We start from the raw sequence: 25,503 nt of genomic DNA, 5'->3' as shown, positions 1-25,503 counted from the left end.
GTGTCAATGTTAGCCACAATTATTTTAACATTATTTCTTATTAATTTTTTGCTTATTTGGTTATGTTTTCATTTTTTCTGTAATTCTCATTTTTTGTGTATTTTCTTCATGTGAGTTCACGAATTTTTATGTATTGTTATTTATGATAATTTATTATTTTTCGCAACAAGCGGCTCCTATGTTTTATTTTTATTTCATTTCCAGTCAATATCTTACCAAATATTTTAAAAGAATTTCTTCTGCTTTTGTTCTTTAGGGCAATATTTTTATTCTTTCAACCTGCTTTTACACTGAATTTCTTTCTTAACATGAGAAGTCATTAATCCTCTTTTTATTCACATATATTTATTTATCTCCAGCAGGGACATTTCGAATGAATTCTCCTTTCTTCTAAATTTTCAAACAGTAGCTCCAAAGCTTCACGTTAGCAATTAAGAAGTCAATTGATCCATTATATTTGTTTCTGCCATATTATAGTTTCTTTGTAAAGTCTCTGCTTTCCTTAAAGGAACTATGGTTTTATGCGTTATTATTTACTAGTATACTCATACTCTGCTGGACAAGTTAACTTATTGACCAAATGATGATTCTATTCATGTATCGCTCCTATGTGAGAAAAGTCTATATTACCATTGTAAGGCATACTAAAATAAAGAGAAAAAGAGGATATTTACTGTGATGAAATTTAGATTTTAGGAACAGCTGACTTTATAGTGAATATATCGGAATGTGTTGTCATGGTTACTGTGATCCTTGGAGAAACAAATGAAATAATAACAAGGAACGGACACAAATCAGTCATCCGGAATCCGAATCAAGCCTAGTCTATTCGATAAACATAACAAAGATATGCTCATGCAGAATAAATTATGTGCCATGGGCAATTGAGTAAGTCCCTGGGAACATTAACCCTGTTAGTATAAAAAAATTCGTCGACTCGCAGTGAAACAGCTATTTACTTTACAGCATGAACATTATTTATTGGAAAGTCTTGGTTTATAGTTCATTCTCTTTAGTATGAAATAAACTTTCCAGAAATGTTATATATTGGTGCCTATAACGTACCTGAAGTGGGATAATTGGGAGAATGCTTCGAAAATTACCTCCAGAAATTCCTTCCATCAACTTTGAACTCCAGGTAAAAGCAAACAATCCAAATATAGCTCGAAAAGTACTGGGTAGAAGTGTGTACTAAGTTTTGTATTGGCAGACAGAATAGGTATGAGGAGAAAGCGCATATTGGTACCTAGAAACTTTTATTTCCTAGGTAAGACAAAAATACAACACTTTAAATCATATAACATCCCACACTTCTTTTTAAGCAATAGAGTTCGCGACAATTTCATAGATAACAAACCAAACATTGTTTGTTTTACAATTTCAACGAGCAATGTCTTCTCTCTTACTTTTTTGGGAAAGCAACATTTTTCTTTTGTTTATGACACTGAAACAAGTCTGTGTTGGAGTTTCTCCAGCTTCCTTTCTCTCTTTCTTTAAGTGTAAGAGAATATTCTTTGTAATTGTAGCTACGTCAATAAATTTATTCACCCCAATAACTTTCCTTTTCATACTTTCTGCCAACGAATATACCACGCTAATACACAAACACACACACACACACACATAAAAACACACATGTTTCTTCCGCAACCGTACTGATAATTCTCAGAGGATACATGCTAATCAGTTTTATTACCCTTTTAAGGAAAAAGCATGTCGTTTTCGCTAAACAAAAGAGTTCAGCCGGTTAGTTGGTTCCTAATGCATCTTTCGAAAGATTGTAAGAATTTGAAATAAATGGAAAACGCTTTCCCTCTCGCACTTAACAAGTCTCTTTTACTCTTAGTATAGGTAATATGTAAATTAATGGATATTGTACAAGGTGATGACATGTACTTCAGCAAATAACCATACACGTATTATCGTTTATTGTATATGAATATATTAACACATCAGAATTAGCAATAGTATTATTTAACAGAAATGAATTTCTCCTTCATCCCTCACAATGATTCAAATACGTACTAACTAGAGAATTTTAATACTGAATTATACGTACTTACGCTCATACAAAATGTATTACCTGTATATTACTGCATACAATTACTGTTGTGAGAAATTAAATTTCTATAACCTCCCTGTAACAGACACCTCTCAGTAACGGACAAAAATTAATGTCCCATTGATGTCCGTTATTCAGAGGTTTCAATGCTTCTGGCATTACTGTCACATTCACAGTATTCATCTTCGGCGTTGGTAGACTTAGAGGGCAAGAGACATTTCTTATAAAACTGCAAACTGCATAGACTGAGAGTTGTACATGGTAAGGCAACAGAGACTGTTCGCACTGATGGCACAAGATTGAAGATAGTTGAAATTTTCAATGAAATGTTTGGCCTGTTTGTTGATTTAGGTCTGCCACACTGTACAAACTGAAGTTTTTTTCGTCTGGAGATCTTGATCATTTCCAAATAGTTGTTGTTCCGCTGTTTCACCTGTAGGTGGTTCACCATATTTATTCTCTCAGTTTGCCTTATGGATTCTTCCTTCGCTTGTGATGCCTGCAACGTTGATTTTCTTGCTAGCTTATACTGTAGCTTTTTCTTGAAGCCGTTTTCTTCTCCTCTCTTTTCTGATTTTCTTTGGTCTCTTCTTTCAGCTTTTTCTTTGTGAAGTAGCTTCCACTTCTCGTATATAATTAAAAGTGGGATTCTCTTACTTTATATTATTTTTGGACGTGTGAGGCTAAACCAAACAATCTTGAAGTAGTGGAATGTCAGAACGCCTAAGCTCGCGTCTCTTTGCATTCCTTATTGAATTATGTTCACTACCCACAGCAAAGCTAGGCTTTCTTTCCGGATTTCCTTCACTAGACTTTTCCTTTTCACTTTCAATTGTGTCTTCCACTACGGGTATTTCATTTGCTGCTTCCTTATTATCCTGAGGCTATGTTTGCATTGTTTGTGTGTCCGTGACCACTGGAGAAGTTCATGTCAATTTCTCATAAATGTGATCTCTTTGCTTCGTGATCTGTCAAGATATTAAAACTTTTAAGTTGTTTACATTTCCTATTCCCCACCAAATTTGAAAACATTTCAAGGTTTAAAATGCTACCGACACTAGAATGTTCCAAATCGCTGTTTGATTCCCCTGGAGGAAGTTTACTTCCTACTTTACCAAGGTACTTCCCGAAATCAATACAATTATGATTCCAAGAGTACAAACACACGCTTTGATGCCATTTACCAGGCTTTCTGACTTTAAAGATTTTTTGATTGTGTCTTGTAATAACGGAGCAAAGTTCCTTTTAGTAACAACTGAGAATGGGTGTTCGCGATGCTAATGCATAATAGCATCTTTCCGTCCAGCTTTAATTGAGAGGAAAGCACTAATATCAGCGGGCTGAAATATTCTGGATGTATTTGGATACAAGACAATTAACACATTATTCACTTAGTTATAAAGTAAAATGGGTTTTATGTCCATCCACAAATAGATTACTAGACATTTGACATTTCTTTTGACTAAATATGGACGAAAAATATTAGAAATGTACTCATAAAATTTCTGATTTCATTCATTCGTAATCACTACACCCAACACCCCAACCATTGGAAACATATTGCAGTATTTCACTCGACAGTCTTTTATAGTTATAAACAAGCATTTGTGGACATGTAACGCAATTTGCTCCAAAAGTGAATAAAACTATAAGACCTTCATTTTCATTACTCATAGACATCTCATAAACATTCCGGGTATCCTTTGGAGCAATAACCTTCTTTTTTGGCCTAAGTTCGAAAATTGTTTTGTCCGCATTATATATTCTTGAAGCATCTAAAGAAATTGAAACAAATTCTCTGATTTTAAATATGTTTTAATTTCTTGAAACCATTTCCGGATATCACAATCACTCACGTGATAATATTGGATGCCTGCATAGAAACGACTTATACCACCCTGATTCTGGTAAATTGTTCTTGAAAAGATTAGGTCTTTCATGTAGACTAGCATAAGACTGAACACTAACTTGGACGTCTTCCTTACGCCGAGGAAAACCTTTCTTGCTTGAAGTTAATAGCCACTCAACAATCAGATTCTCTTCATCTTTCATTAAAACAAGACTGGGGCCAAACTTAGCCTTCTCTTGACTTTTGTGGTGCCATTGCAGTGTTGACCTAGGTACAGTATACGTTCGAGCAGCAGTTTTAATGTTTTGTCCTTTACGAAATGCACTAACAGCGTCCTTAAGCTGTTGCTTGGTGTAGATGTCTTTCCTTTGTTGGGCATCAGAGTTTAATTTGAAAAAAAAAATATATTATAAAGCACGCTTAGTTACGCGGAATGTGTCAGTTTCGCATAGGCAAAAATGTGTTCAAAAACAAAGATTATTATATTCCAAAATGGAGCCCAAATTACATATCTAAAATGGGAATTGTTTTGTTCTGAATTTTTCCAGGAATTTTGTGAGGCGAGTTTCGGAAATTTAAGCTTCGACTACTCTATTCAATTTCCATCTCTTTCACCATAACGGACTAAGCCATGGTTGCCTAAAATTTGAAAATTCAATTGCACTAACCAAGCAGACCTAGTTGAAATTAACTTAAGAAACCCTTTTGAATCTGATCACAAAACTATGTAGGCGTATTAGATAGTTTATTTTAGCTAGCTACAGTATAAATAGTGTTTAAATGGCAACATCTGGTTGGTACCGAAATCTGGGTTATTTTGGTCCGTTTTATTTAGCCAGTTTGTAAAATATTATGCTACAACAGGTACGCGAATTACGTTTATAGTAACGGGTACAGCAGATGTTACAGTGATAGACACTATGCCCATTACTGTTAAAACTTCACTAAAAGAAGAAGAAAATTTATCACCAATACAGTAGGATATGATAAGCAAGTTTCCAACGAAAAATGTAAAAATAATTTTCTTTTCAATACACAACAATGGGCATTTAGGGCCCATCACTATATGGAAATAAATATTCAATTCTTTAACGGAAACCCCTTCATATTAATAAAGGATATGAGCAAAACAACTAATTGCTCCTAATGGCGGTTTAATATATGATTCTTGTGTGAGTTAAAAATAAATAATTGCGAAGAATTCTATATTAAAAAGAATTAAACATTAAAAAATGCAGTTATCTGTCCTATCAAATTCTTTAGAATTCGAAGAAAATTCAGCTTATATTCATGTTACCTCTTCTTAATGCACGCTGAGCGTTCGCGCCAACAAGAAAGCTTACCACACTTTGAACGCAAAAAGACGACATTACTACCTACAATCGATAGTGTTTTTCAGTAAGTTGTCGTTCACACAAGGCTTGTTATTAAGGCAAACGCCACCAGTGTGCCCATTACTAGACAGTGCCCATCATAGTTGCTTTTACCCTAATTAGAAGTTCCGCAATTAGCTCTTTTTTTGAAAGAACTTTTCTGACTTTAGATTACATGTCTGGATATTCCGAATATCGCAAGTAGGACGTAAATTTGGTCTATTGTTGCTGATATTTTGTCCATTTGATGAAACCTCAATCAATGTTGATAATTACTTAGTCGGTGTTAATTGGTTTCTCTGAATTCTCTATATTACGTGTGAGTTTGCTTGTGTATTTAGTTAACATGAGCGCAAATTTCGTTGGAAAGAAAAGGTTTTGTAGGCATATATTAAAAACTGAAATGAACCGAGATTTTTTACATTAGCTGATTCTTTCAATTACCAGTAAAGCAACCATAATTTCAATATTAGTGAAATTTTTCGAACCGGTGTATATGCACATTACAACGTGTTCTTAACTTAGGACGTCATTAACTAAATACGTAACTGCAGTGAACTAATAACCATGATGTAGTGTTTCACTCAATTAAAACAAAATGTATAATTTCATTTCATTTTAGCCCTTTCTTCCTTCTGTAAATTTATTTAATTAACCTATTAAATATTACAATGTTTTGGAACCTAATTAGAATTTACACTCTATAACTGCAGGTCCTGTTTAGTTTGGAGTTAGCTTACTCATACTTTCAGTAATATGCTGAGTAGTGATTTCGTAAATGTTTTCTTTATCGAGGTCATGCTGGAGGGTGAATGGTCTTACGTATAAACCGACGAAACCCTTTACATACGTATTAACAAAAAAAAGAGAGAGAACTCTGTCCATATTTCAAAACAGAAAGTAAATACGTTATATAATGTGGAATCCTTGTACTTTAATGAAATGATTTAGAGAATATGATCGCGATACTTTGTGTAGTTTTTCGTTTGATGCACGTGGAAAGAATGCGTTACCTAGCAATCATTGTTTCGAAGCAATGCATTTTGTCCAATTTATCTGTGAACAAATAACGAGCATTTATTTGTGATATTTGTGTATACATATATATGATTTTTCAATAAGTGTCCAAAGCATAATTTTTCATTATCTCATCTGCCTGTATTACTAGCAACTTACACTCCTTCTTCGTATCTAGTTGAAAATGTAGATTTATGTTCGTATTAATTCCCATCCTTACAAATAAAACTTAAAAAACACTGTAATTAGCACATCTGGCTGAAATTCAGCACATTAACCGTCAGTTCTTTAGACTTATTCGTCATATGAAGGTTGATATAGTTGTGAAGATGTAACTCAACTAAATATTTTAATTTTCTCTACTAGTTTGTATTTCACAGTTTCACTTATTTGTATATCAACTTTATCTGAAACTAAATTCTTATCAAAAGCTTACTAACTGTCAATAAATGAGGAATTTGCGCAACTCATAACAAATAATTAAACCTTGAGGAGAAGTGTTGCAAATAATGTCTTCTTTATGAACTATATTTCCACTTTCCAACGAGTGATAGTTGAGATTGACAATTAAATTTATTTAATTACTGCTCGCACCACATCAGTGCTTCAACGAAAGGATTTTTCTTTTCATCAAATTGTATACACTTTCTTCGTACATTCTAATTCATTATGTAACTTTACAGACAGTGTACAAACTATAGTTTTACTCTATGATCCGTATAGATAGTGGAGCATCTGCTTTCAGTGGTGGGATGGATGTGTATCATATCTCATAAGGTAGGACTTTACTTCGCTTAAAATTTAGTCAAGAATTTATATATTCTTGATAACTATTTGTATACTATTTCATGGGAAATAAGTGGTATACTTTCATTAGCGCAATGAACCAATGTCCACTAACGTGTTATAGATAATTATGCAAATTATTTACCTAGCAAGTGAGAGTCTACAGGTATGAGATGAAGCATTGAGTATAGCGCACATCTTTATTTTAATAGCGCATGACAGAAGTAATACCCATGATCTGAGACTCCCCTTTAAGTGGGGGAATGGCTTCAATTTCAGCCCTACCTACCTCAGATTTTGGTAACCAGCTTCTCTGGAACAAATTTTATATGCTAACAACCAACTCGGTAGTTCGACCAACTTGTCTTCTCCCGATATGATATACCTACTCAAAGGAATCTATTTCTAAAAGAAAGGAGGATCCTATCAAATTAGGATTTAATGGACTCGATTGTAACCTCTGAAATATCTTCAAACTACGCTAAACTAGTGATATATATATAAAGACACTGCCTTTGCCTATGCAAAGTAAACGAGGTAAATTTATATGTGGAACAACGTGAAGAATACAGCAGTTTATACAGAATTTTCTTAAGTATTACGAGTTGTTTAATAGTTAAACACATCCACAAACCCTATACCATACTTGTGCGTATTCATGCAGTAATATGTGTAACTGGGCATTGAGTGGTATTACATTAACATATTTAGAGGAAAACGTCTTACCATTTGCTGCTGCACCGACATTGCTGTAAGCTGCGAAATATATTAAAAATATAAATTTTCTTAATTAATTCTGTATTATTATCATGCAATATATCATTTTAAAATTAAACTAAATAGTTTAGTGGGTGCAAATCGATCTGTATAATACACATATGATAAGAAAGATACAAATTAATTTTCTTTTTACGTTTATGTTTTTTTTAATATCTTCTATTCGTATGCATGGTTCTTTAATGGAGAATGGTACTCTTCAGGGTAATTGTTCTCGATTGTGAAAAAAATATATTTGTTCCGAAATCTTTCCTAATACAGATGTGATAACCTTAATCAACAATAGAACGAAAGTCTGCAAAACCTTGTTTGATCTACTTAACATTCCATTATTGCACATAACATATATATGAGATGAAGAATTCTTCTGAATATGTTCATAGACTCAAAGCTCACATTAGCTACTCGATATTTGCTGATTACACTCTGGTTAGTGTCCAATTTCTAGGATAAGGAAACAATGACTGATAACTCCTTAAATAGTAAAATTTCTTACTGTTTCTCACAAATTAGTTGCTGATAAGAATAAAAAAGTGAATAAGGATAAGATAAAACTTTAAAAGGAAGTTAAGACTGTTGTTAGTAGTTTGTGTTACGGTGCTCAAATATTGAAGATATGTAAGTAACGGTTAGGCGTATATATTTCCACGTGTAGTTAAATAAAAATACACTAACTAACTAACTCTATGGCCTATGGAACCCGAAGGTTCAATGCCGCGTTCACAAAAGCTCTCCACTGACTTCTATCCTTAGCTAACTGCATCCAGTTTTTACTTTGTATTCCAATCTCTGCGAGATCCATCTTAATATTGTCCTCCCATCTGCGCCTAGGTCTTCCTAATGGTCGCTTTCCGATGGGTCTTCCTGTCAAGAGTTTGAAAGCGTTTCTGCTTTCTTCCATTCTAGCTACATGACCTGCCCACCTAAGCCTCCTAGACTTGACGACCCTAACAATGTTGGGTAAACCGTATAAATTATATAGTTCCTTGGAATGAAGTTTCCGCCATTCCCCGCCCAAACAAAAATAAATTCTAAAAATAAATTCACATGTAATGAAAACTGAAAACGTATGTTTCTTCATAGATAATTAGAAGGAGGACTGAATACAACAAATGTACTTAAATATATGAAAATTTAGTTGGTTAGAGAATTATATTAGTTACATGTAAGAAATCGCAACTCAGTGGAGCTCAATATTGATACCAGCTTTCTTATTATCGATTTAAGCTAAGCACCTTAGTTTCTATTTTCTACTACAGCAGTAAGTAAAGAAAAGTCGGTACAGTCAGGAACACAGAAGAGTATAATTCGAGAAATTGTGTTCGAATTAAAAGAAAGAAAACACGACAATTATTTGTTTGTAGCAAACCAAATCGTAGATTTTCTGTTAATACAATAACTCCTATTCCAACTTTTGTGTAATTCAAATAACAAGTTCTTTTCTGAGTACTAAGGACATGAAAGTTAACACTGCTATTTAACTTAAGTGAGAAACAATTAAAACCAATCTGGCCATTTGGTAGTTATCTAACACCTTATTGCATTCAACTGTATTTTAATCGTATTATAGTGTTTCATGACTTTTCTTAACTTTGCCAAGAACTCTGAGACACGCACATAGTAGTTTCTCTCACCTATTAGAATGTCATTTCGCATGTGGCTAAAACTTTTCCTTTTGATATAAGCACGTAACACTTTAAAAATATCATTGAAAGGCATGTTAAAATGTATTACTACGATTTTGCCTTCTATTCAATTTTAAACTTGATATTCCCAATAAGCAGCAATTTTTATACATATATATAAACTTCTAGTGTTACTAAGCTGAAACCATGAACCTTTTCTTAAACCTTTATGCAGAATTTAAGTTGTTACTAGCTATAGAGACACCATATTTCAGTAGGATATAGTTTTTAAAAAATTAACAAGTATTCTTGACTGTTTAGGTCGTTTTTAACTTTTTACTTGTCTAATAAATAAAATAGATTCCTTAGTGACATTATGAAGTGAACGTAAAATAACACGAACAGTTGGAATGGTGTAAAAAATCTTTTAGAAGAAGAAAATTCTGTTTTGTGAGGCTTTGAGTAAAGAATTGAGAAAGAAGCTGATAAAACGCTTCGTGAGAACTATTGTGCATTAAGGGCAGAAACGTGGACATTACGTCCAAGTAAAGAAAAACGCCTAAAAATTATCAAAACTTGACTGTGGATAGAATTAACTGGGTCGAATTAAGAATGTATAGAATTAACTGGGTCGAAAGGAAAACGAATGAGTGGTGCTAGAAATAGTGGGGGACAAAAGGACAATTTTAGATATTATTAAGGAAAGGAATATTAATTGGTCGGAACATTTGCTAAGAAGGAATTGTATCATGAAGGACTTTATAGAGAGCATGGGGAACAATAAAAGGGAAGAGGAGAAGTAGGCTACAATTAACGGATGATATTAAAACAAAAAGTCGTACGTTAAAACAGAGAGTTTGGCAAAGATCGTGTTACATGAAAGCCCATCAGTTGCGGCAAGTAACCTCGCAATGATCATAATAATGATGATAATAAATAAACAGAAAAACTTTTTAGCAGATAAAAGTTATTACTTATAATGTTATCACGATGACTTAGTTAAGATGATCTCCTTGTTTACATTTAAACCTAGGATCTTTTGTTCTAATGAAAATGATCATAATATTTCACTCTAAGAGGGGCGCGGTCGCCCAGTGGTAGAGAGTTCACCACCATTGCTTGGGATCCCTGGTTCGATCCCAGCTCGCGCCTTGCGGACGTTGTAGTGGACAAACACCGTGCTCGTGGGTTTCCTAGGAGTTTTCCCGTTTAATCCCACATTCTCCATTCCACCATTTCATTTATTTCTCATAATCATCGTCTCCCTTAACCTAACCGGCATAACCGTTACGGACGTAAAACTTAAAGATTTCATTTCATTTAATTCTTAATGAAGAGTGACTACATATATACAATTTCCTTATCTGTGACTCTCTAACATCATAAACGAAAATATATTTAAGAAACCCGGGAAAACTCAAGACCTTCAGTTTTCTAACATAAATATATTACCTGATTACTTATATGTATAGAGCATTATATAAACATGATGAAACAGTATCATCAAACAAATAATGTGATTTTTTATTTGTAATGAATTTTAAGACTAGATGTTGACCAAAGACTGAAAAAATTAGTTCATTTGTTCATTAACCAATGTAAATTCTCCAATTCTTGGAGCAACAATGTGATTACTGACAGTCTAAAAGTAATAATACAGAGGTATTCAATTTTTGTAAGTACAAAAATTGTCTAAAATTATTTTTATGCGTAAACAAAGAAAATAGTGTTTTAAAATACGGAAACAAATATTCCATTGTAACACGTTTCAGAACTATATAGGGTGCGAAAACAATCCCGAAACGGTCCAATATCTTGTGAAATATACACAACAGCAAAACCAATAAAAGCATGTGTAAAATACTTTTTAAAAAATCTATCCAGTGATACCAAATGTAATCCTCAATCCCCAAAACCTTCGGGGGTGCGGAGATAACTTCAAAATTTTAAAGGGTATCCCTATTTCTGATAGGATGTTTGGATTCTCCAGAAAAAGAGGTAGCGATTAAATCCAGAATTGAAAACCTTGCTTTCACGGATGGCGCTTGAAGCTACCCACAAAAAAAGAGTTACCAAAATCATTATGAAACTGTGAATTTACCAATCTCATATTCTGTGGCCGTACGGTTAACATGCTGGACTGTGAAGTCAGAGATTCTGAGTTCGGTTCCTGTATAGAGAATTTATTTTGCTTTTGTACAAAATTAATGAACGCATATATTTTAGCAATAAAGGGGTGGGGATAGAGATTGTGTTTAGTATCATTAGATAGTCTTTTCAAAACTACTTATCACATGTTTCTGTTCGTTTGTTCTGTAAGTTTCGCGAGATATTGGTCAGTTCCAAGACTTTTTCCTCATTCTGTATAAACATATTTAACACATTTTTCGCTTTGTATATTAAAATGACTACTTCCTTTCTTGTAGGTCTATTTTTTTAGATAGTGTGTAAACAATGTATTGCAATAAAAACACTACAATGATACTATTAATGAATTACTACAATCCAAATATAAAACAAGACAAAATGTGTATATGTGTGTATTAAATTAGTGTTTAATACTTTCAAATTTGTGAAATATTGTGTAGTGTATTTGTCATACCTCGTTCTCCCTTTAGAGAAGTTGTAGAATTACTACCACCCCGAGAAGTTGATGCAATTCCAAAACTAACAGATCTACCATTTTTATCATCTTTGTCAGACTTTCCAACTCCAACTGTACTAACAGCAGTTCCGACCGTTCCAGGATTTCCAGCTCCAACCGCACTAACAGCAGTTCCGACCGTTCCATTCTTTCCAACTCCAATTGCACTAATAGCAGTTCTGCCCGTTCTAGGCTTTCCATTGTCATTATCTGATTCACCTGATGAATTCTCGTTCTTATCTCCCTTCTTATTTACTAAGACAGCAATACCTTCACCATTTGTAAAATTGTCTTTTACTGACACGTGTGCATGCTCCACTCCTTCACTAGTACTGCCTTCTTCTTTACTACCACCTGAATTGTCTTTATCGCCATCTCCATCTTCGCCTGGTTTACTAACGCTCCCAGAACTAGTACCTCTACCACCTTTTCCACCTTTACTACTTCCTTTTCCACTATTTCCATCTTCGCCATCCTGATTATTGTCTCCCTCGTCACCGCTATCAGCACCTTTTGCCTTGGGCGCAACTGTCGTTTTTGGTTTGGTAGTGGTGAGAATACTACTTTTAGGTTTTCTTTTAACAACATGTTTTTTCTTGTCAGAAAAGCCTGGTGCTATCGTACTACTGCTTTTAGTTCCTCCATCGGCGGGAGAAGAAGCAGAGGTAGAGGTCAGGCCACCTTTGCTACCTTTGCCACTACTACCACCGGAAGAAGGCTTTGATTCAATATTATCTCTATAACTTTCTTCACCTAAAAAGAAAATATATTGTGTCATATGTTCGGTTTGATATGCTATATTGTAAATACATATTTATCACAAAAATGTACAAATTTTACTAATAAATGTTGTGGAAATTGTGTTTATTTTCCCTCACTGAGTGCAAATACTCTATCCAAAAATTACAAAATATTCAATCCAAAACATTTTAAAAGCACTTCTAAAAATTATTTTCCTACTCATCTTGCTGAAGTGTAAAACAATGTTGGATAATGTAATAGGATGTGTTTATTCTACGTAGTCTGAAGGATCATGGTCACATATATTGTAATCAACGTAAAATATCGCGATATTACTCTCGAAATGATTCAATATTTACCTAAAGTATATAACCGTCACAGGAGATAATTTTGATGTTTATTCACATATTTCGCTTATTATATATACTATACTTGTTTCATTACATTAGTTTATTTCATATGTGAAATCACAACTTAAATATATATTAATTCGCTTATGATAGTAAAAACAAAGAAACTAATCCAGTATATATATAGGTCGAAGAACGTCTCATTTCAGAGTTATGAACCGCCGAAAATTCGAAAAACCATGTTTCGAAACGCCCTGGCTTACAAACTACAGGACCTATAACAAGCGGTTTAAGGGATTACACAATAACTAGTATGCAAACTATCTAAATATCCATGTTTTCCCATCCTCTGTTATCGGCGAAACGAACGCGTTATTAGTACTTAAAAGAGTATCCCTATAACTCAATTTTACAGTTCGTTTCGCCGATAACGGAGGATGGTAAAACATGGATTTTTAGATAGTTCACATGCTAGTTCCTTTGTAATTCCTTAAACCGCTTGGGATCGGTCCTGTAGTTTCTAAGGCAGAGCGTTTCGAAACTTGAATTTTCGAATTTTCGGCGGTTCATAACTCTGAAAGGAGACGTTTTTCGTCCCATGTTTATTAGAACCTTTTCCTTTCCTTTCATATAAGGAATCGCCTCCCAAAGTTTGTCGGTGGATTTACCTACCACCCTGTATATATATATATATATATATATATATATATTTACTGTATGAGAGACGTTTACAACTACCAACTATGTGTATCGAAAATGTGATTACACATGCAAGTAATATAAAACCAGAAGGTTGATATAAAACATAAATGTTAGAAAATAGAAAAAGAGATAAAGTAAAAGAGATAAAGAAAAAGAAAACAACTTATGTGAACATATTGTGCATATTAATAAAAGGTGTTTTTTTTTTGTGAACAAGTGTTCTAATTACAGTTTTGTGTCCGTTAAGTAGATTATCTACTTTAAGAAATTTGATAAGAATTCTGCCAATGCAAAAAGTAAACATATAGCAGTTTTTATCCACATTTAACTGTATTACAATAGAATATAGTTGAAACATGTATCTATAATTTAGTTCTACTACTGGCTGTGGATAAAATGTACTATATTTTTTATTGTGTCTTCGAATTTTATTTTATTAATTACACGTGGAGGCTATAAATGATTATAGTAGATATTTCTATTGAAGTACAATATTTATTGTCTTTAAATTTACTTTCCTGAAGACATTATTTACTGATAAAGAAGAAAAATTTAATATTGGTGCATGTTCATGTTTATCGATTTATAATCGAATTTGCATTTTGCTTAGCGATATATTACGAAATTTGCATTGAAAGCATATTAGTCGCCAAAGGGTACTTCTCAGTCTCCAGATGGAAATACAAGAGCACTTTAAGGCTAGAACTCCCGGACACCCTTACCCTCCTAGATCGGCCAATGATGGCAAATTCTTCAGCATTCATTTATTGAATAATTATGGTAACTATTTTAATATACTTCCATAAATTAACTTTAATTTAATTATCGTGCTTGATACTGCAATTTATAGTTTAGATTTAAGGAATTGTACATTTAGATTTAAGAAATTTTTCTTCGAATATTTCCACTCACATATTGTTAATATCATATCGTCATTCTTGACAAGCTATGTTGAATAAAACTCCCAGCCATTGTCCCTCACATTTCTTGGAAATTCCCTCCAAGATTTTTTCGCAGTTTCGACTATACTTGTACCATCTGGCCAATTGCAGAAACGTAAACTGTCAGTTTTGACGTTAAGCCACACAGATAGAACATATCGTCCCTTGTGGGCGTTCTAGGTATAAATTACCATTAAACCTATTTCATTTGAGATAATGTTTGGATGCTCTTTTTTGAGAAAAAACGGAGAAAAGTAAAAAATGATTAAAAAATCACCAAACCGAAAGATTATAGCTAATATACAAATGAAATAATAGCAAAATTAAAATAGAGCAGGGACAATTGGTTCCTTCGGAATTTCTAGTGTTAAAGAAAAACGACTTACTGCAGGGTATGAAGATATAATGGCCCAAACCGCTCGATCATTTTCTGTGAAATCGCAGACAATTTTCTATTTTGGTTAGTCCGATACGATTTTAAGCTGCCAGTGAATATTTGGAAGTTACAACACTTGGAATGAATGTATAAAGGTACTTTTCGAATAAATACACTCGATTTATGTCCTAAAATCTTTTATGAAGCAGATTGAATCCGCGAAGTAATTTTGGTTAAAATGATCTTAATGTTTTTCCTTCTGGAATGTCCGTAAACTCAAAACAAATTAACGTGGGCTTTTACTTTCTACGATTGGTTATTTATTTTTTTAATGTAAGAAGTTAGGTATATAATTTTCTATTTATTGTTAGAGAAAAATTGTGTTCAGGAAATGTATAAGTAATTTGCTACTTTATTTAGAATCACAACACGTAAAGTAAAATTATTAAGATTTCTGTATTGGAAATTGCATTTTAGCTTGTAAATAATCAGTGTGTGTCCAAATACTAATGGATATATTGAAGTTTAGTGTATCTTTCAGCGGAAAATCTGAAAGAAACGTTGATCTATAGCCTAACGTGGGACGGAATCCTATGATCTCTCTCTAGGAATCGAATCCGGTCTTCTTACACTCAAGTTGGGTACGCTAACCATACAGTTCATGTGGTGAAAATCACTTTCAGAATTCTGAACATATCATAGTTATACAATATGTAGTTCTAAATAAATAAAGTTTGTGATATTCCGTTTCCGCCTTATTTCATAGAACTTACGTTTGTAAGACATATTCTTTGAAAGCTCCCTCAACTACAACAAAAGACGTACGGAATATGAAAAATGATATTTATTGAATTATAAACATCATTATGAAAATAATCTGTATTATATAAGGTATAAAATTGGCTGTTGGTTGGGAAACATATCTAAAAAAATGCACGAGTTCGTTCGGAGTATAACACTTATTTGGGTAGAATTATTTGTATAGGGAGCTTTAAATTTAATAAGTTAGTAAAATTTTAATTTATTTGGATGTTTGTTAATAATTTTAGTATTTATTATAATGAAACGCTCTATGGCAAATTGTTCAGTTTTCTGGCTTATGCAAGCATATATTAATAGCAAGGTACTATTACATAGAAATGGCAATTCATTAGGATTGTACACAACTACCTACAGGTTGGGACAACTCCAAGTTCGGTATCCTCATTGTCATGTTCATTTCGAGGTAAAATTTAGGAGCGACAGGGAATTCAGAGAGGATAACGGGGTACAAAATCAACGAGAAGCTTGGTATATTTTTATGGGAGAACATGAATCAAAGGAAATTCTTAACAGAAATGAATAGCAACATGATTACCTTTTAGTAGGTCGTTGCTATCCAAGGAAAATACGAGTACGACCATAAATAAACGATTGAAATATGGAAAAATAGCTACGCAGAAATAAAGATACCTTAGTGAAAGTCTAAAAATCTACACGAACAGTCGAGTGATACGTTAGCTATAAAGATCGACGAGAGAAACTTCAAAAAGTATAAGTCAGGTACATAAATGTCAGCAGAGGAGGTTGATATCCGAAAACTTTATAACGATTAATGAAGAAAACTAAAGAACTGAAGAATCACTGAATTTTTTGCTGGTGTACCAAGTAATAAATGTTCTTTTGCAGACACAACTAGAATTTTTAAATTTCTGCCTTTTTAAAAATTAAATTATAAACTTATTAAAGAACAAGATTTCAAATGGTACGATTCCCCTTTTCCTATAATGTCCATGAGGTGGGAAATTTTAAGGGAAATCGGGATTGTCTCTGCCTTCTTTAAAAAATCTAGCCCCTCTTCCCCCCAGTGTTAACTCAGACATCTGAAAATCAACTGCAAAACACAAAGAGATGTACTAAAGAAGTGTACAAAATTGCAAACTTCTATCTTGAAGAGTAAGGGCTAGAAATATGTTTAAAGTGAATCCCACAATACCTTCGATTACCTTAAGAGACTCTGATCTCAGATTTTAAAAAATCCTGAGACATCACTATTTATTCTAGAATTAAGTTTCGTTCCTCATTTTATTCTGCCTTGAGCGTTCTTTAAAACGGTACTATTCACATGTCTCCATCATGCCTGTGAGGCGGGAAAGTCGAGAAAAGGATTTTTTTGTAAGAACATAACTTTTTACTTTTTGCCTTTCCGGACCACGCCTGTGTTAATGCAGAGGTCTGAAAAATCTGAAAAATACTAATCGGTGGACTGAACGTTTGTGCAAAATTTCAATCTTCTGAGTTAAAAAGACGGCCCGCCAAAAAATAATAAAAATAATAGGCCTAACAAAAATATTTTAATTTATGATGTTATCCACTTCTATGTCTTGACAAAGAAAGCTGTGATATCATACGTAGCACGTTGTCTCTAAACTTCAAAAAGCTAAAAAGCGAAGTAGAAAGCATTATTGTTTCTAATTTAGTCTAATAATAAAAACTATATTTAGTACCCATAAATAGGTACTACATCTCCAAAGTGATAGAGATGTTGAGTATTGAAATCTAGTTTTTAACTATTAAATACTAATAGTGGCACAAAGTTTCTTGCATATAATTTATGTGTGATGTATTGTGATTTTAATAAATATGTCATGTTGATTTGTAAATTTTGTACTAACTTATAAGCATTTTCTGAGTTTGCTGGTTAGAGCTTAATGTGTAGAAATAATGATTATGTTTAATGCTTGAATTATGTTTGTTTATTCACATAAGTTTATGTTTATTGTTTGCAAAGTTTTACGATATTTGAAGAAATATTTTAATTATTTAAAATGTCTATGTATGTAGAAATAATTTATCATTTTTAGTAATTATAGTAATAATAATCAGTAATTTATCATTTTTAGTAATAATAAAATATCTTAAGTAATACTTTCTGGTTTGATTAATAAAGCCTAAAAATGGAACTGGCTTTAGGTCTGTATCATTTCATGATTTTTTTTATTTGAGTAGTAACATTCAGTAAGTGACGAAGTATGCCATTTTAGGAGAAACCATTATGAATTTTGCTTTAGTATTATGGTAAGAGATACGTTGTTCTTATGTTATGGATATTAACATTGTCAAGTTTCAGTAATTCTAAGAATTTTTATATTTACAAACTTCAGAAGCTTCGTGTGGAGTGTATTAACGTACGAGTGCGAAATGTGTATTTTAGGACAGAATGTAATGACTAAAGCTGAACCGGTTTAGATACAGTAATTTATTGTTTTGCAGTGAATAGTTGGACAGTAATGAAAACAATTAAAGAAGTACTATAATAATATATGTATTGAAAGAATGTAGATACATAGGATTTAAAAGAAGGCGCAGGATGATATGACGTGTACTGCAACACGATTTTGTCCTAGAAGCTATCTTTCAAGTCAAATTTTAGAGCAAGAAACCGAAAGAGTTTCTGCAAATTTTCCATCGCAAAGCATTGTTAGTGAAAGGTAATACTGTTCAGAACAAAATTTAAATGCAGTTGTCTAAATGTAATTTACAACGCGTGAGTCTTTAGGTATTAAGTCTGATGATACATTGTTACCACGTTACGTTTATAATTGTGTGTAAAACGGTTGTCTATATAACATGAGGTGAATAGAACGCGCAGACGCGTGTTTGTGTATGTGTAATTAAGCAGACAGACAATATGATACAAGATTCTCTTTAAGTTTCAAAGCGAATAAACTCTCAATGAGCAGTTAGTTGGGGAAAGCATTCCCAAGGTTTACAGTACGTTAGGTGTGTTCCGAAGAAAATTGCTCCTAGCTTTTCTATACCCCAGAATTGTACTATGTTTAAGTATGTTAATATTTTTACAGTGTCACAGCTTATATACATACCAGACTCAACGTCGTTTGCAGCATTTCCTAGAAACAAAATTTGAAAAGCTTTTCATGGTTTCTTACTAAAGTAAACATGTTGTTAACGAATATAACTCAATATCTACTAATTAAGTGTTCAATGTTGCTATGAAAGCTACGCACTTCGTTTTCATGAACTATGCATTAAGAAGCATTATATAGAAATTAAAAGCTACAATGATTCAAATTAGTAACCTGGATGTACAAATACCATTACGACTTTAATTTTAACAATTACTTATTTGGTACAATTTACAGTTGTCTTCTTCATTTCATCTTACAACAGCATCATCAATGTAATAAATAACTAGTATAGCATAGATCCAAATGTATATATATTTCAGTTAAATTAATGGACATGGGCTTATTATGTACTTTTATGAAGGATAATAAAAATTCTATCGTGATCTTTGCTTTAATGTCTTGTTTGGTGTAACATTTTCGGTATTTGATGGAAAAGATCTAGAAGACGATCGTTGATAATTTGTTTTGTTTCAATTGAGATATAGAGTTTCGGAGCATGTAATTGATACCAATAATACACACCCGGAAAATTGTAACAGATTCTCACTGTAGAAAGAAAGTGTTATAATTTTAAATAGGATGTATTGGAGGAAATGTAAAATATGCAGAGAATTTGATAAACTACTTTTATCTGCTCATTCCCATGCAGTTACATTCCTTGAAGGTACTTTTATGAGTTCAAACCAGAAGCTTAAGAATGTTAAGAGTGTGCTTAGTTTGTGCCTATAGAAACGTTACGATGAACACCAGTGGAAGACAGACATTAATAGTTTGTAGTTTGTATTATTAAAATACGCTCAAAAATATCAAGAAATGTTAAGAAGAATGTGCCTACAACATTCGGTCAGACAAAAGTGTTAACTCTAAGGAAAGTGAATCAAATAATTATCCTTGTAATTTCGTAATCTCAATCAGGGTTTTAAACCATCCTATCCGTAGACGATTATGTAAGAAATGGAATAAATGTCTGACCTGATGTTACAATTGTCAGCAAGAAAGCGATAGGTTTGCGTGTTCAAACTAAGTTGTGTAATATTGTCAGAGTGGGCATACAATCGCTTCATTTTCGAGTTGCACTAAACCAGAAGATTATTTTTATGATTTGCAAACAGAGCTACACTGTTATAATGATTAGTACTTATATTCCAATTACTGCAAGTGCGCAGATGTATTGGTCGACTATCAAGAAGACTACAGTTACTGACCCTCGATATTACAAGCTCTTAATTTAATACTTCTGTTGCAACAGTTGTCGATCAGTATTTTGGGGGTTCTTCTTAAGCGAAACTAACTAACAATAATTGCATTGTGAAGAAATATCTCCAAGCGCTAGAAATATTATTTTCTCTGTACAAACAATTAAAATCAGTGCTTTGTTTGTACCTCTCCACAGTTGCAGGCAATTACGTACGACAATTTTTTGTCTTATTTATCCTGTACACTTAGTGGAGAAATCGACAAAATGTTTCATCGCTGAAATTGAATGATGCTCGTAAATCCTCACATATTTCGGTTAGTGTCAGTGATCTGTACATGGTGCCCATTGAGTGGTTAATTCGACATTCTTAAATTTCTTGAGACACTTTTTCTTACACTTCCATCATTTACAAACCTACCGATTGCGTGACGTATTTTCTGTTCGTTTCAATAGCTCTTGTTTCCAGCTTATTATTTTTTTTGGCATAGGTCCATACAACACTGAAAGGGTTTCAACGTATAACTAGCTCTCTTTACAATCTCCGTTTTTAGTAGCTACCGCCTGCAAACTATTGAAATAAATTCTAAATAATATACTACTTACAATTTTTAATTTTGTCCTGAAATGAAAGGTATAGAATCGCGAGGGAAGGAATCCCAAAGAACTAATTTTCTCCACCTAAACTATTTTGATGATTATACTTGATTATAACCAACTAATTTTTCCAAGTATAGAATAATATGAGTAATGTTCAAAAATTTAATCGAGTTATAAATCAGTAACCAAAATGTTCTAGAATTTATCTTACATTCCGTTTTAAGTTTTTTTTTTCAGACTCATCTCTGATGAAAAGTAAACATAAGAAATCCCGAAACATTTACGTACCATTAAACAGCTAAATTTCAAAGTAGAACATATGAACAGTTGGGATAAAAAATATCGAATGATAAAGCTTTGGGGCTTAAATAGTCAACTTTTTTTTGCAAGATATGTAAATGTAGGTTTAGTATTTTCTTAACTGTATAGAAGCAAAATTAATCTTTTACTTTGATCCGGAATAGAGGTGGAGAATTAATAATTTAATTTGACAGAAGATAATATTGAAATTACCAATATTATCTTAATTGAAATTAACAATACAATTTTAAATATATTTGTAAGTCATAACAAGCTGTTAATCCTATCGGAAACATTAGAGAAGAAAGAATATCCTGAGATATTAAGTTAATTAAACATGTATGTTAACATATATTTAGCCTGTACTATAGCATAATGACACAGAGAAAGAAATAATGGATCACCATAACTACCATACCAGGAACAAGAGCTTCTGCCGGAGCTCCTGAATGTTCATAATGATTCAAATACTATACTTGGCTTTTCTAATTGACCATAAAAAGTGACAATTTCACTCAGGAGATCTAGCTGTTTATTCCCTACAGTTACTCAACTCCACAACTCAAAACAATGATCTTCTCAGCTCGCACCAACTCGTATGGTACTCGCTAGAACAAACGTTTAATCATTCCGATTGCTCGGAACCCTACTATGAAAGTAGAATGGCGCCTGCCTAACTCGTTTGAAAACGGATTGTTCGGAAAATTGGCTTTCACAGTTTTTTGAGAAACACAATAGAAATGGCTATTGGATGATGACATGTGTTTTTCAATGTTATTTTACAATGACAGAGATTTACAGAAAAACGTTAAGTAGTGTGCCCAATCACCATCTCGGTCTAAATGCATATTGGCTGATTTTAGTGATGTGTATAATATTCCAATTTAAGTTCGTGAAATCATTGGCAATTTTGTGGTCAATATGTTGCACTTTCACATCACCCCGTTCAAGAGCACACTACCCGACCTACTTAACACTTCAGGTGTTTTCTGAAATTATACGAAATTTGCGACGCCGTAGTAGTGAAGTCAGTCAATCACTTACTTGCATAGCGGTTTTCCGCCAAATATAACGGACTGTCTGTCCAATCATGTGAATGGAGTACTTAAATGAAATTTACATAGTTATAATAAATAATAATGTGGATTAATACTATTCTTAGTGATTTACTATTTTGTCTTGAGACTAATGAACTAAACATCAACGTAGGAAGTATCACTACTGAGGGTTTGACAGCAGTAACCATCAAATGAGGAAATATGAAAAACGAATAGTGATAGAGAGAGGATTAATAAACATAATTAGGAAGCAAATTTACAAGGGGCTTGGAGATATTTTCAGACACGAAACTTCCATACAGGATATCATGAAGATAAATTCATGAAGAGGAAACAGGAAAAACATCTAAAAACACCGATTTTAAAAGTTACTTTTTGTAATATGCAATATGATGCATGTATATACTATGCTACTTAGGAGAGTAAATTAAGGTTGGAACGAACGATGTTTGCCTTCATTTAATTTCATTTGTAGTGAACGTTCTTTTTCAGCAGCAAAATATGGATCTTCAGCATAACTTGTGTAACGGTATGGATTGGCATGAATTTTTAAATCAACCCTCGTATTTCCCCAGCCTCAATTCTTAGAAATGAAAGCAGCCAGCGAACAGTTGGAAGAGAACAATGCTTAGGAATTTGTCACCCAAAAGGTACCTCACTTCTCCAGACAGTCTTGCCTTCTCCCGTCAGCCCATATATGGTTGAGGAGTTTCGCTACCCTCGAGAGAAACACCCACGCACAAGTCCTCATGACGATGACAGAGTTTTACGTGACAATGTGAAGTCTATCAATAATCATCGATTATACGACTTATTCGAACAATCAGTGTTTTTAATGTGATTTTTATTAACTTATAAACTATTCATTATATATTATCAGTAATAGAATAAAGTCAAAGCTTAATGTTTTCTACGAACTATATTGTAATTTAGTCAGTGTATTCTTGCGCTGTAATCTGGCAACGATGTGAGGCGTGAAGAGAAATGTGTGTTTTCCTAGCCACCAGGTGAAGCATAAGGTACCAAGTTTCTGTCTTCACTTAAAGTATAGACATACGTAAAGTTTCAGTGTCTAACTTCTGAAGAAATGTAAAATAATTTGTGGAACACAACGTTCGAATATAAACAAACAAATTAGTGTTTTTTCACGTACTAGTGAATAATGAAAACCAATCAATTGAATTGAATACTTTATAATAGTGCTGCACAAAATTTGTATATTTAACAGTGGAGATACTGTGAAATTAACCATGTCTTTTATCGTATTATGGTAATGAACATCTTCACAGTTAAAATCAACGAAGAAACTTCTCTTTGATTCGTCGTGCAGTGCAGAAATGAAACCATCGAGCTGTTATCTTCAAGTAGCAATGCAAACGAAATCCTTCTTCTGAACGTGTATGGATGTTCGTCGTTACGTCCGTCTATATCGTTGTGCGCGTTTATAGATCGTCGCGAAATCGCGTATCAGGGCCAATACATCGTCAAGTAAAATATTATCCATAATTTGCAAATGTTATTATTGTTGAATCATATGTAATTCGTACAGTGAAAGTTATTTATAATATAGTGCTAATTTAAAATTCTTATTTTTATTCATAAAAGTGAAAGTGCTAACCATATGTGTTTAATAAGTTTTCTTTTAGCGGTTCAAATGTGTACCAAATAAAGCATACACGGATAAAGTGTTTGTCAAAAGGTAAGGTATCAATAAGCGGTGAAGGGCAAATATTACTTTCGTCTCCCACTATCCATCTGGCGTAAATCACGCATGGCTAACCTACCTTGCACTTTTCTACAGGTATTGTTCAGCGTAACTTGGAGTTGACGCAACAGCGATGGTGGGTAAACGGCCTATGCCTCTAGTTAGTGCTACGCTCGAATCCTAGGACCGTAGGAGTGAGAATATTTGTTTACTTGCCAGTTCCTTATTGGATCTGTTAGTCTTTTACAAATGAATGATGTTAAAGGAAGACTCCAAAAGAGATCCAAGGTTCGAATCCCAATATTAGTATTAGGAACAGGTAATAACGAACTTAGGACCGGCACTCCCCTCATATCTGCCTTGCCCAAACAGGGACATACGGTTTTCGAACCCAGAACCCTTATACTTGTTATCCGACTACATGAGCTTCCACGAAAGGAGATCAAATTTTAAGTTTACAAATTAAGAACAAGAATGGTTGTGTGAAATATATATTTCTTCAGGTTGAGATTCGTGTACGTTGTGGATAATATAAATAAAGTAATTATGACTCTTAGTAACAGGTAATATGAGAATTGCCCTATATGTTTAAATATGTTAGTGAAATTGATAGTATTATTATAAGTTCTGCCAACTTTGTTTGAAGGATCGAGTTTTCTGGAAATAGAATTTGAAAAGCTTATGCTGAGTATTTCTAATGGAATTTCATAATGAAGTTATAGTTTTAACAGATGCAACTCATTATATATTTATTAATTATTGAATGTTTTATTAAATGTTATTGCTTCGTTCTCCTCTACCGGAGGTTTGAGTCAGTGAAATAAAATATTAGATGAATCAAGAACTACAATGCTTAATACAGATAACAAAGAGAGATAAAACAATCTTATACAGAACTTTAGTTTTAAAAACAAAATTTTTTGTCACAGCTTACTGTTGTATTTACTGAATTTCATGGTATGCTAATGGAGTTAGATAATGTAAACAGTATATTAAAGACTGAAATGTACACGTAGTTCTGTAAAATACACACACGTTGAGTTCTTATTATTTATCCTTTTAAACATAAGAATGGTGATACAGTAATCTTTGTTTTAACGTCTGTTATATATTTTTTAAAGAATGGGTATTCTTTAAAAATATATATGAAAAGAATGATTCAAATGTGTTTTTCGACCCTCAGAGATAAGTATTTATAACTAAATAAATGTCTATTTATGATAAAGAACCATGTCAGTCTGAGACAATCGCTATTTTTTCTAATATTAATCAGTCGATATTAAATGTTTCATTGCTTGCTCTGATGGCATGCTAATGGTAGCAACTCGAGTACAGACAGTTGCAGTTTAAAATTTATTATGACGATTCAGTTGCTAATTAAAATCATCATTGTTTCAATTTAATTACTAGACTCAAACTATACTATGACAGATCTTATAGTTTGAAAGGTTCTCTCTCTCTATGTCAACATATGAGGAATAAACACAGTACGAA

The 25,503-nt window shown here is 32.9% G+C and overlaps 1 protein-coding gene across 3 annotated transcripts in view; it reads right to left on the bottom strand.

Annotated features, from left to right (window-relative positions):
- LOC145683717 (uncharacterized) overlaps nt 1–25,503 on the bottom strand; it is a 163,699-nt gene that overhangs the window by 37,842 nt on the left and 100,354 nt on the right. For 2 of the 3 annotated variants that reach the window (XM_081755182.1, XM_081755180.1), the window contains exons 11-12: nt 19,107–19,133; nt 7,814–7,843 (exon numbers count right to left, since the gene is read on the bottom strand). In XM_081755182.1, the coding sequence (XP_081611308.1) occupies nt 7,814–7,843; nt 19,107–19,133 (57 nt within the window). The remainder of the gene's footprint in view (nt 1–7,813; nt 7,844–19,106; nt 19,134–25,503) is intronic. The other variant, XM_081755181.1, reaches the window with a different exon arrangement.

The sequence above is a fragment of the Thermobia domestica genome, chromosome 4, assembly GCF_964235325.1.
Source record: "Thermobia domestica chromosome 4, izTheDome1.hap1.1, whole genome shotgun sequence".
NCBI lineage: Eukaryota > Metazoa > Arthropoda > Insecta > Zygentoma > Lepismatidae > Thermobia > Thermobia domestica.
Note: the sequence above shows the minus strand (reverse complement) of the source record. Positions and strands in the feature narration are given on the sequence as shown.